Source organism: Haemaphysalis longicornis, unplaced genomic scaffold, assembly GCF_048455015.1.
Source record: "Haemaphysalis longicornis isolate Haplotype H1 unplaced genomic scaffold, Haemaphysalis longicornis Haplotype H1 scaffold_6, whole genome shotgun sequence".
NCBI classification, from domain to species: domain Eukaryota; kingdom Metazoa; phylum Arthropoda; class Arachnida; order Ixodida; family Ixodidae; genus Haemaphysalis; species Haemaphysalis longicornis.
Window position 1 is genome coordinate 120,410,847 of NW_027526407.1, and position 12,282 is coordinate 120,423,128.

The 12,282-nt window shown below is 53.0% G+C and overlaps 1 protein-coding gene across 1 annotated transcript; it reads right to left on the reverse strand.

Annotated features, from left to right (window-relative positions):
* Positions 1–84: 84 nt before the first annotated feature.
* On the reverse strand, positions 85–11,903 carry LOC144143227 (uncharacterized). The gene is given in 4 exon segments (XM_077675012.1): positions 85–154; positions 4,676–7,347; positions 7,349–8,066; positions 11,875–11,903. Coding segments are annotated over 4 exon segments (3,489 nt in total).
* Positions 11,904–12,282: the final 379 nt, after the last annotated feature.

Consider the following 12,282-nt stretch of genomic DNA (forward strand, 5'->3'; position numbering starts at 1 on the left):
GCCTCCGCTGTGTCTTAGCCCTACAACAGCCCAGCGCCACCCCCTACGACGACCTTCTCGCTGCTGTCCTGGCGCACTGCGGCCTCACGGATGACCTGTTTCGTCCTCCATCAGAAGAGGTGCGCGCACGCTCTGCAGCCGCACATTGTACCCTCTGCGCCATCGCCATCGTCCGCAGCCACTAGTGCGCATCCCCGAGACGCAATCTCCATCGCGGCAGCTGCACCTACACCCACGGCAAGCCTTTCTGCGACGTCACCCCACGACCGGTCCACCTCAATCCTGCCCCCTCAAAACCATTCAATACGGCCGGCACTGTGGGGCACGTGTGGGACATACATCGACGAACCCACCATGTCTCATCGTGATATTGCGGCTCCAGTCACGGTGAACACAAACGAGCAGCATGAGTCTTTCAACCAAGATGTCCTCAGAAGCAACGACATTATGGACGAAACTGCCATCTCTTGGAGTAACCTGTTCTGCTTCAACCGCCCCGAGAGCACCTCGTAAACCGCGACGTGCAGGATGACCAAGCGTGCGTTCGTGAAACTCAACGCCAACGTCGTAATCGGCGCCGTAAGCGCCCGTCACGGAAACAAGTTTCATCGCTAGTGCTTCTGCGGCGCACTCTTACGAGCCATCATCGCCATCTTGACCAGCGTCTTTTGTGCACGCGCTGTCAACGGCGAGTACTGTTTGGGGCCCATCATCGGCGTTCCGGGACTTGGGCGATTCGAACCCGCTCAGCGAGGCTGCACACGAACCAGTCCTCAAAATGTCTCCATCAAGCCTATAAGCGCGCTCGTACTGGCAGTCACACACCAGTGGACATGGGTCACAAAAGGCTGCGCGTAGAGCGCCCATTCAGCAAACATCGCCTTTCCATCTACGCAGCGGCCGCGGCTCGCGTAACTTTTACCTCCGGACTGCTACACCCAACGCGAACTCGCCCCATCCTCCACTCTGAACCAAGACCTCCTGAGGCCCGTCTACTCCCCGTATGCCCCGGACGCTCACGCCAGACTTAACAGGACAGCTCACTCTCTCAACACGAATGGGGACACATCTGTGAATTTGCTGTGTACATAGTTTGTTTCCCGCCACACATGTTCTACAACTCTCATGTTCATGGTGGGAAAAGCGCTACAGTAACAAGGACAAGTGAGTACACGGGACAAAGCACTTTGTCCCGTGTACTCACTTGTCCTTGTTACTGTAGCGCTTTTCCCACCATGAACATGTACCAACACGCCCAGCTCGCAGTTCTTCTGAACTCTCATGTTAACACGCTACGCGCTAGGGTGAACCCCTGTAGCGACATCGCCAACCATCAGCGCCACTATTATCATCATTCGCATTCTTTGACAATCACCATCAGCGGACTGGCGCGTGAGCAGTTCCTGGGCGGCCGTTCGTTCTAGCCGGGCCTACGTGACCTCAATAAATGTGGGAAGCCGCATCCGCTTCACGCCTGCTTCCAACATTGTCATCAACATCGTTGTATCATAGTTCCCGAAAGACCCTTATGATCCATGTTCCATTCAAAATTCTTCAGCTCCAAGACTGCATAAGAAGCTCACGGCCGAGCTTCTATTGCCGCCGGTGCAATAAAAGCTATGATGACGAACACTATGCTACTGAGTGGCACCTGCTGTTTTAGCAAAAAAAGAATGTTTAAAACATGTACAGTGCCACCCATTGCGCACCTAATTACATCGGTTATGTATATTTATAACTGAGTAGACCCCATGGCCAAGTATACGGCTCCTGTCATTTATGCAAGGGGCATCGTTTATATTTGCCATGTTTACACCAAAATTTCTGAGTAAAATATATTCGTTTTCAACATTCCGAGACGAATTCATACGGTACTGTTTAATCCGAAACTCGGCATAATAAGACGACAGCAAACAATAAATAGACGTAGCGGTAGTGTTTTTACTTCTAGAAATAAAGCACGTGCTGTGCTACGGCCAACAGACTCGCAGCTACATGTACAAACTGAAATGTCAGTACGGCGCATGCAAGGAAATGGGAAGGATATTAATACTGCAGCACCACTATGACGGCTACCACAATGGCGGTGGTGGTACCCAGATTGATACCTTGGTAAGCAAAAGTGCATCACTAGTTTGAGACAGTTGGATAAAAAAACGTTTCAATTTACAGGTGTTCCAAAGAAGCTAAGTCATCACAATGTTTAACAAGTGGCATATGTTAAAACAAAGAGCTGATTTGTGCGACAAAACTTATTAAACGAGGAGGAGTTTTAATTGGCAAGTGGTATGGCGGCAATCAGGCTAACCAAATGAACAACGAGTTGATGGAGAAAGGATGGCAAAGTGACCGAACCTGGCGATTCCGCTGACGTGGTTATCTGGGCACTTCATTGTTTGTATAATACCGTTGTTTGCCCCTAAATAAGTCACCACGTTCCATCATCCATAGTATCGAAATACCGCTTGCTTTGGAAACAAATATGATCATATCGCTTGAAAACAGCGCGGAAGAGGATACTGAGGAAATAACAGACGAAACAAGCGCTGACGAACAACTGCGCGATTTTATTTCCCAAGAAAGTATACATAAAAGGCTAAGGGAAGATGAGGAACGAGACATAAAAAATAACAAAGTAATTGTCACCCGCTTCCTTAAATTAGGGTGCACTGTCGGAAGATATGGGGAGTCGACTCCAGAAAGCCAACAAACCCCACCGAATCCACAGGGCACAGGTGACAAAGGGGGTGGCCGTCTGATGTGCGGCTTTCACCGACCAGAGCGGCAAGAATGAGCAAGAGCCTTGAACGAAAAACCGCACAAAGACTTATATTAGACAGGCAAGTTACAACACAAGCACGAGGTAACGGATCGATAATGACAGACAACTTAGATGGAATTCAAATACAAGAAACAGTCCAAGTAGACCAAAATATACAAACAGGAGTGTTAACAAATGAATATTACGAATCGGAGCAGTTAACTAAAAAGAAACGAACAGTTCGATGCATATGAGAGACAGAGTCCCAGCATATTCACCGACCGGGCCGGACGATGCACCGCTGTCGGAGGCGAGTCGGCTACCTGGGAAGCGTGGCTTCGCTGTAGGCCAGGCCGTCCGAGACGATCACGGTGCTTCGAGGCCCGGGAGCACGTTGGAGTCCTCCAGGGCGCGGGTCGCCGATGGTGTGATGTACAAACTGGCAGGTGCCGTTGTCAATCACGACGTCCAAACGTAGCTGGTGGGTTTAGGTGTGGCTTCTCTTTTTATAGGCGCGCCGGCGCGCCGGCGCGGAGAGGGAGAGCACAACACACCACGCGCCCGCCGCCGTCAGCGAATAACTTCACTCTTCTCCCTTCTAGAATCTTCGACGCTCTTTAGAGCTGGCAAGGCCACGCGCACCTCCTCGAAAGTACTGGAAGCTTCGACGAAACTGGAGCGACGGAGGTTTTATTTTTGTTGTTTTCTCGCCGGCGAGCCGGCGGGTGATCGCGTTACTGTCGCTTCGTTCGAGAAAGTTCCAGCCCTTTCTCGGGCCGAATAGAACCCAACTGGATGAATCGGACGACTGAAGAAGAGTTAGGCGCTGTACAATAAAATGAAAAATTTATACGATACTTTTAGACGTCGTACGCTCGAGTTTGTGACACAGCCCCCCAGTTTCAGAATATTATGCAATAATATTCCTAAACTCACAAAGTCGTGCGTACGCGTCGTTCACAGTTAGTGAACAAAAGAGGCTGTGCCTACTAACACAAAATCAAGTACAGCCCAATGTTCTTCATAATAATAATGACAGGTACAGAATTCGCGTACAAAACAGCGGTTTGGCGCAGATTTCTCAACAAATACACATCCTAGGGACAATTCATAAGTTTGAAAACAATAAAGTTCTAGCAGTCGACAACCGCAGCGTTCTCGAATGCCACCACTAGTCACGCCAACAATACACGGCAAATGTACTGTACAATCAGTAGTACACATAGTTACACTTCAAGTTCGGTACAATATAGAAGCCACGAATGTAAACGTCAGGCACCACCTTGTGAAGATACAACCTAAAATATTCTACTCGTGGTACACAATGACAGGTATTGCTGGATTTACACTCTGCTTAGATAGTCTGCTCCCACATTCTCGCTCCCTTTAATATGTTCGACTGTGAACTGGTATTCCTGTAAAAGCAGACTCCAGCGGAGGACTCTACTGTTCAGCTGTTTTGCTCGCTGAATGTAACGGAGTGGCTGGTGGTCGGTTTGCACAATAAACGGCCGACCGTACAAGTACGCGTTGAACTTTTGGACTCCCCAAACAAGGGCAAGACATTCTCTTTCAATAGTGCTATAAGAGGCCTCTCGGGGCACAAGTTTCCTGCTGGCGTACGCTATAGGGTGAAGCGTGCCCTCGTAGCGTTGCATGAGCACGGCTCCGAGGCTGGTTTGGGAGGCGTCAGTGCGGAGCACGAATGCCTTAGTGAAGTCTGGGAGTCTAAGTATAGGAGGGCTAGAGATGCGCCGTTTGAGCTCTTGGAAGGCTTCTTCTTGAGCGGTACTCCACTTGACGATGTTGTTTTCCCCTTTTTTGGTGAGTTCGGTTAGCGGTGCGCTGATCTCGGCATAGTTCGGAATAAACTCGCGATAATAGCCTGTTAGGCCGAGGAATGCGCGAACTTGCCGTTTTGTTTTCGGGGCCGGCGCTGTCTGGATCTTTTCCAGGTTCTTTTCCAGTGGCGCTAGTTCTCCTTGCCCAATTCTATGCCCGAGGAAGTCGATCTCTGTTGCCCCGAACTCACACTTGCTTGGGCGTACGGTCAGTCCAGCCGCTTCAATTCTCCTGAAAAGCTCTCGCAGTGATGCAACGTGCTCTTCCCACGTGCTGCTGGCAATTAACACGTCGTCGTAGTAATGATTAACCCCGGGGACACCGTTGACGATTCTCCGCATCAGCTTGGCGAAGACGGCGGGAGCGGTTTTGATTCCGAACGGCATGTAACGGAACTGGTAGAGTCCCGACGTTGTGGAAAAGGCAGTCTTGGGTTTGGACTGCTCCGAAAGAGGAATTTGCCAGTACCCCTTTACAAAGTCCAATTTGGAAAAGTACTTTTTGCCGCCTGCGGCCGCAAATACGGCATCGGCTCGGGGCATTGGTTCTGAATCGGCGACTAGTATGTTGTTGAGTTTTCGGTAGTCTACGACGAACCGATTAGTGTGGTCGGGCTTTTTCACCAGCAACACCGGGGAGTTATACGGGGACACTGATTCTTCTATGATGTCCAGGGCTTTCATGTCCTGCACTTCCTTCTCCATGTTCTCCACCGTGGCAAACGGCAGTGGGTATTGTTTTACGTGAACTGGGGTGTCGGTGGTGAGCTCCAGGTGACATTCCACCAAATGAGTTTTTCCTGGAACGTTCGAGAAAATCTTAGAATGTTGCTTCACTTCTACCTCAATTTGGGCCTTTTGCGTTGTTGTAAGGTGCGGCGAAAGTTTGACGTCCGCGATGCCTTCCGTCTTGACAAATTCCGGAACTGGTATGCTGCTTTCTTCACTAGTTTCAGACACGCCGCAAATCGCGTTGCACATTGTCTTTTCGGGGTTGGGTTTCCTTTCTTCATACTTCTTCAGCAGGTTGGCGTGAAAGATTTTGGGCCCACTGCGTGTCTCGATGACGTAGTCTGCTTCCCCTTTTCTTTCTTTCACCTCGAATGGTCCTTTCCAGTGGAGAAGGAGCTTGTTGTTATCCGTCGGGAGCAGGATTAAGACTTTGTCTCCGGTCTGGAATCGTCGATTCCTCGTCTTTCGGTTGTACAGCTTCGCAGAACGGGCCCCTGCCTTCTCGAGTTCTTCGTGCGCTACGCGACAGGTTTCTTCCAGCCTGTTACGAAGGTCGAGAACATGTTGATACGTCGTTTTGGTCTCCTCATCCAGACTTTCATTACTCCACATCTCCTTAAGGATGGACAGGGGACCTCGGATGTGGCGGCCGTACAGTAGCTCGAAGGGAGAGAATCCGAGGCTCTCTTGCGGCACTTCTCTGTACGCGAAGAGTAGTGGAGCTAGGTAGCGATCCCAGTCCCGGGGTTTCTCCGCACACATTCGCTTCAACATGAGTTTTAAGGTTCCATTGAACTTTTCAACCATCCCGTTGGCCATCGGGTGGTATGGGCTAGTGTGGAGTTGGCGTACTGAGAGCAGCCGCGCTACTTCCTTCATGAGTTCGGATGTGAAGTTGGTCCCCCTGTCACTCAACACCTCTTTAGGGACTCCCACGCGAGAAAACATCTCGACTAGCGCTTCGGCGACGCGTTCCGTCTCGATGCTTGGCAGTGCAATAGCATCCGGGTACCGGGTTGCACAGTCCATCAGCGTGAGGATGAATCGGTTTCCGGCCCTCGACGGTGGGTGGATCGGACCGACGATGTCAATCGCCACTCGGTGGAACGGTGTTTCTATAACCGGCGTCCTTCCCAGGGGTACTCGTGGCACTCTTCCCTTGGGGATCGTTCGTTGGCAAATGTCACACGAAGCGACGAACCTCTTCACGTCTGCTGTGATACCCGGCCAGTAAAAGTCTTCCAGTATCCGGTCCTTCGTTTTCTCCACACCCAAGTGGCCAGCCATGATGCCGTCGTGGGCCGTTTTCAGGACGGTTGGTCGGCGGCCTATGGAGACGACTAGTTGCCGTACTTCCCGACCGCTCTTCTCGGTGAATCGCCGGTAAAGGAGGTTATCTTCCAGCTTGAACTCGATCTTATGCTTATTCTTCGAGTTTTTCGTCTCCTTGCCGATTTGTGCGAAGCAGGATTTCAAAGAGTGGTCCTTTTCTTGTTCTTCGGCATAACTGCACTCTTCAAGTGGTTCGGACGTCGGCGCAGGAGTCTTTAACGGCTGAAAGCGTCGCGCCTTCTTTTGTGACTGTGCTCGTGTTACCACGGCCGCGACTTCCCCTTCGGCCGAGACATCGGGCTGTGGCTCGTCCATAGCTTGCTGTGTGATCGTGTCTGGGGGTATTTCTTCCTGGGTCGGTGAAGTTATGGGGTCCTCAGGGGCTCTCACTCCGTTGATGTTGCCGAGAATGAGGTCGTACAGCGGCGTCTTCATGCAGAGAGCGTTAACCCTTCCGCTGTAGTATGGAGTCTGTACCTCGATCTGAGCCTCGGGCAAATTCCGAATGGTGCCGTCGGCTAAATACACGGGGCTAGTCTCCCCTGTGAGATCTTCATCTCGTACCAGGTCTTTTCGCACGATCACTAGGCTGCATCCTGTGTCACGCAAAACCGAAACATCCTGATCGGCCAACTTTCCCTGAGCAACGGGCATACCGCTCTCCTCGGAACTGCGATCCCGTCATAATGACCGCGTTCACGACCGGGATCTTCTTGCCATTCTTGAGTTCTACAAAGCCTTCGCTGATCTCGTCGGGCTTTGGCTGCTTAGGTGGTGCGTAGACGCACGAAACCTGAGGCGGCACTTTGTTGTTACTCCTGCAAACGTCTGCCCTGTGTCCGTGGCGCCCGCACTTGAAGCATTTTGGAGCGTTGCTTCCCGCGAAATTGCTCCGGCAGTTATTTGCGTGGTGTCCCAACTTGTTACACAGGTAACACTTGGGCAGCAGCTTCTGACCGGCCGTTTTCTTCACCGGCTCAACGCGTCCAGAGTCTTCTCTTTTGTCCCTTTTTGCCCTTCCTAGATTGGTGCTTCTCTGCGCCTCAAGGTACTGGTCGGCCAGTTCCAGCATTTCGGAAAGAGACTTCACTCTTCTTTCTTTCAGATACAGAGAAAGACTTGGGTGACACCCATTCAGAAATTGCTCTTTTATCAGCAGCTCCCGCAGTGATGCATACTCCTTTCCTATTTCGGCTAGCTCTGTCCAGCGGTCGAAGTAGTGGCTCAGGCGAGCCGCAAATTGTGTGGCGGTTTCGCCATCTGCGGGCGTTTCACTTCTGAACTTCTCTCGGAAGCCATCTACTGTGAAGCGAAACCTTTTCAACAGCGCGGCCTTGACCTTGCTGTAGTCAGCGGCGTCCTCTGGGGTCAATCTCCCAAACACGCTCAGTGCTTCGCCGCTTAAACGTGTGCTTAGAGAGAGAGAAATGACCTTTATAAATTCGTCCTGCGAGAAAGGTGCGGGTCAGGCCACGCAGGGCTTCGCCGCACCTCGTCTAACTACCTGCGCTAGGTAGAGGGCGGAGCCCGAGGCGTCGTGCCCGGCCGGCCGCGCGGGTTACTCGGATCGCCCGCGCCGTCGCCGTCCGCTCGACCCCCGCGGGGGCCGGGAGGCGAGGGGCGCTGGCTTTCCTTTCGCCGTTGCAGCGCCAGAGCTGCCTCGAGCCGCTGGACGGCCCTGAGCTGGTCGCCGTGCTCCGGGGAGCCGATCAACGCGCGAATGTCCGGCGGGAGGCGGTCGCCTCCGTCGCGCGCGCACTGTTCGTTGCAGCCCCACATGATGTGGGCCAGGTCCGCGCGCACTCGCGCACACACACAGCACTCGGTCCGCTCGTAGAGTTCCGGGCACACGTGGCGCGCCAGCGCCGGCGTGAGAACGGTCTCGGTCTGTAACTGCCGCAGGAGCACCGCCTCCCCCCGGGACAGGCCGGGGTGTGGAGGCGGAAAAGTCCCTCTTTCGCGTCTGTACCACCGGAGCACTTCGCCGTAGGCGACGAGGGGCTCCCCTGCGTCTTCGTCGTGGTCGTCGTCTGCTTCCTCCCCGGAGTCTTCCGGGTTTCGGTCGAGGCGGGGGGGCGCGGTCCGGCACGCGGCGAGGACTCGGGCCGCGGCGTCCGCCTCTTCGTTGCGGTTGTGGTGGCCGTTGGGCAGCTCCCGGCCCGCGTGAGCCGGGAACCACCGGATGCTCGTGCTGTTGGCGGCCCCCTCCCGGATCCGAGAGAGGAGCCGCGCGGTGCTCCTGCACACCGTGCCCCTCGCGAAGTTGGAGATCGCCGACTTCGAGTCGCTGAGGACGGTCCGCGTGCCGGGCAGGGTCAGGGCTAAGGCGATCGCCGCCTCCTCGGCCTGCCGGGCGGTCGCGGCCCGCACGCACCCGGCGTTGAGCAGTTCTCCCGAGGTGGCCTTCAGGATCTCCGACACAGGCGGAGCGCAACATCGTCGTACGAGCGGCAGACGGCACGGCCATCCCGTCGGTCCCCAGCGTTCGAGTCCTGGGCATGCACGTGGACGCGAACCGCGGCAACGGCACCACGATCGAGAAGATGATCACGTGTGCTTAGAGCAGTAGACCATTGGTCTTCCGGCCAGTTTTGGCTTCTGGCTATTCCTTCGAACCGACGAATGTAAGCGTCGAGATCATCCTTTTTTTCATCAAATGCCACAAGGAGCTTGCTCGGGTTCAGGCGTACGCCGTTATTTTCTTCTCTTATGCTCCGATCGGCTGACGTAGAGTCTCTCTCCAAACGCAGTGCCTCGATTTCTGTTTTTAATTTCTCTATCTCATCATTGCGTGCTTTCTCTTCTCGCTCCGCTTTCGCTCGCTCCCTTTCTGCCTCTGCCTGGCGGGCTTTCTCTTCTAGCTCCGCTTTCGCTCGCTCCCTTTCTGCCTCTGCCTGGCGGGCTTTCTCTTCTAGCTTCGCTTTCTCTCGCTCCAACTGAAGTTGTCTCTGAAATTCTTTCTCTCTTTCTCTTTCAGCCCTCTCAGCCTCTTCTCGTGCTGCCTGTCTTGCTTTCTCAGCTTTCTCGTTTTCTTCCTTTTCTTTCTGCGCGACCCATTTTCGTAATTCGGCCCCTGACAGGCCCAGCTGACAGCCCAACGCTACTATTTTCTCTAAATCCATGATTGCAAATGTATCGCAATCTAGCCACAATACCCTAGCGTCTAGCTAGGTATATCTACACAGAGAAAGTTAACAGGAGCACCAACTTATGAAGGCAGTAGCAACCTATGCCAAAAAGTTCCAGGCTCTTTCTCCTCCCTACCGCTCACATCAGACGTCCTGTCGCGGACGCCAGAAATTGTCACCCGCTTCCTTAAATTAGGGTGCACTGTCGGAAGATATGGGGAGTCGACTCCAGAAAGCCAACAAACCCCACCGAATCCACAGGGCACAGGTGACAAAGGGGGTGGCCGTCTGATGTGCGGCTTTCACCGACCAGAGCGAGCGGCAAGAATGAGCAAGAGCCTTGAACGAAAAACCGCACAAAGACTTATATTAGACAGGCAAGTTACAACACAAGCACGAGGTAACGGATCGATAATGACAGACAACTTAGATGGAATTCAAATACAAGAAACAGTCCAAGTAGACCAAAATATACAAACAGGAGCGTTAACAAATGAATATTACGAATCGGAGCAGTTAACTAAAAAGAAACGAACAGTTCGATGCATATGAGAGACAGAGTCCCAGCATATTCACCGACCGGGCCGGACGATGCACCGCTGTCGGAGGCGAGTCGGCTACCTGGGAAGCGTGGCTTCGCTGTAGGCCAGGCCGTCCGAGACGATCACGGTGCTTCGAGGCCCGGGAGCACGTTGGAGTCCTCCAGGGCGCGGGTCGCCGATGGTGTGATGTACAAACTGGCAGGTGCCGTTGTCAATCACGACGTCCAAACGTAGCTGGTGGGTTTAGGTGTGGCTTCTCTTTTTATAGGCGCGCCGGCGCGCCGGCGCGGAGAGGGAGAGCACAACACACCACGCGCCCGCCGCCGTCAGCGAATAACTTCACTCTTCTTTCTTCTAGAATCTTCGACGCTCTTTAGAGCTGGCAAGGCCACGCGCACCTCCTCGAAAGTACTGGAAGCTTCGACGAAACTGGAGCGACGGAGGTTTTATTTTTGTTGTTTTCTCGCCGGCGAGCCGGCGGGTGATCGCGTTACTGTCGCTTCGTTCGAGAAAGTTCCAGCCCTTTCTCGGGCCGAATAGAACCCAACTGGATGAATCGGACGACTGAAGAAGAGTTAGGCGCTGTACAATAAAATGAAAAATTTATACGATACTTTTAGACGTCGTACGCTCGAGTTTGCGACAGTAATGTTTTGACATAAAAGGTGATAGCAACAGATTAGTTAGTATGGCAACAATTTTATACGCCGCGTGATGATTTGAAGACGACTATTCACGTAGGTAAGCGATTTCCTTATCCAACAGGGACACGGACGGTTCGCTATATAATCGCTCCCTTTTCTGTTGATTTGGGAGGCTACGAAGATCTCCCTCACCCTTCGCCCACGGTAACAAGTGAGTGTTGCGCATTCAGTTAGCCACGGGGTGCAGACGCACGAGGCGCAGTGGGCTGACAGCGTGCCACCTGTAGAAGACCTGACTTTGTTGGCGTGCTCCCTCAAACGTTCATTCAGGCAGCGGCCTGTTTGTCCTATGTAGGAGCGTTTGCGCGACAACGGAATCTCGTATACGACGTTGCTGACACAATCGACGTAACGCGTCTCGTGCTTTTTGACGCACGCTGGTGATTTGTGGCTTTCTGAGTTTACACGCCTACACAGGCAGCTCAGTTTCTTCGGAGCAGGAAACATAAGCCGACCGCCCGCCTTGCCAAACATCTTCTTGAGCGCGTGGCTCACTCCATGGACGAACGGGAGGGCGGCTGTCTTTCGTCGTTCCGGTTGAGGGCACGTCTGCGGAGCCTTCGAAGTAAGTTCGCGTAGCAGCTTCACTGCCAAGGCACGCAGGAGGTCCATCGGATACGCGGCGCGCTTCAAACGGCAGAATTGCGCCTCAAAACTCCTCTGTGCACGGTGGGGGCAGGGCCTCATCAGGGCATTTCTTAGCACACTCGTGGCAACTCCCCCATTGACTAGCTTTGAGTGTGCTGAGCTGTATGGCAATAGGCCCTTTTGGGACCTTGGTGAATACTCTCAGCAGCTGCGCTCCTCCTAAAAATACAGGCTAAATCCACAAACCTCATCTGGCCGTCCGTGGGCAGTTCCATGGTCAAGGTGATAGCAGTGAGGTGTGGTTGGAACACGACAAAAATCGATTGAGCCTCTTTACTGATTGTCCGCTTCTCGGTTTCAAAAATGACCAGAAACTCGCCTACGAACCTGAATACCTTTAGGACTCTGTGCTAAGAAAGGGTTCCTTGTAACTGGCTGTGCAAGCGGGAAAGCAGTAAATAGCTCAAAATGGGGGCCAGGCACGATTCGATTCACAATCTATCTTTTCGGATCTACATGCATTCAGCATGTTCAACGAAAGTCGAGCGTAGGTAATACCGTAGTAGCTCAAAAAAAGCAGACACGTTGGTGCCGAATGTATTCTGGAAGCGAACCGCTCGATATCCATCTACGCAGTCGCTCACCGCTTCAAGT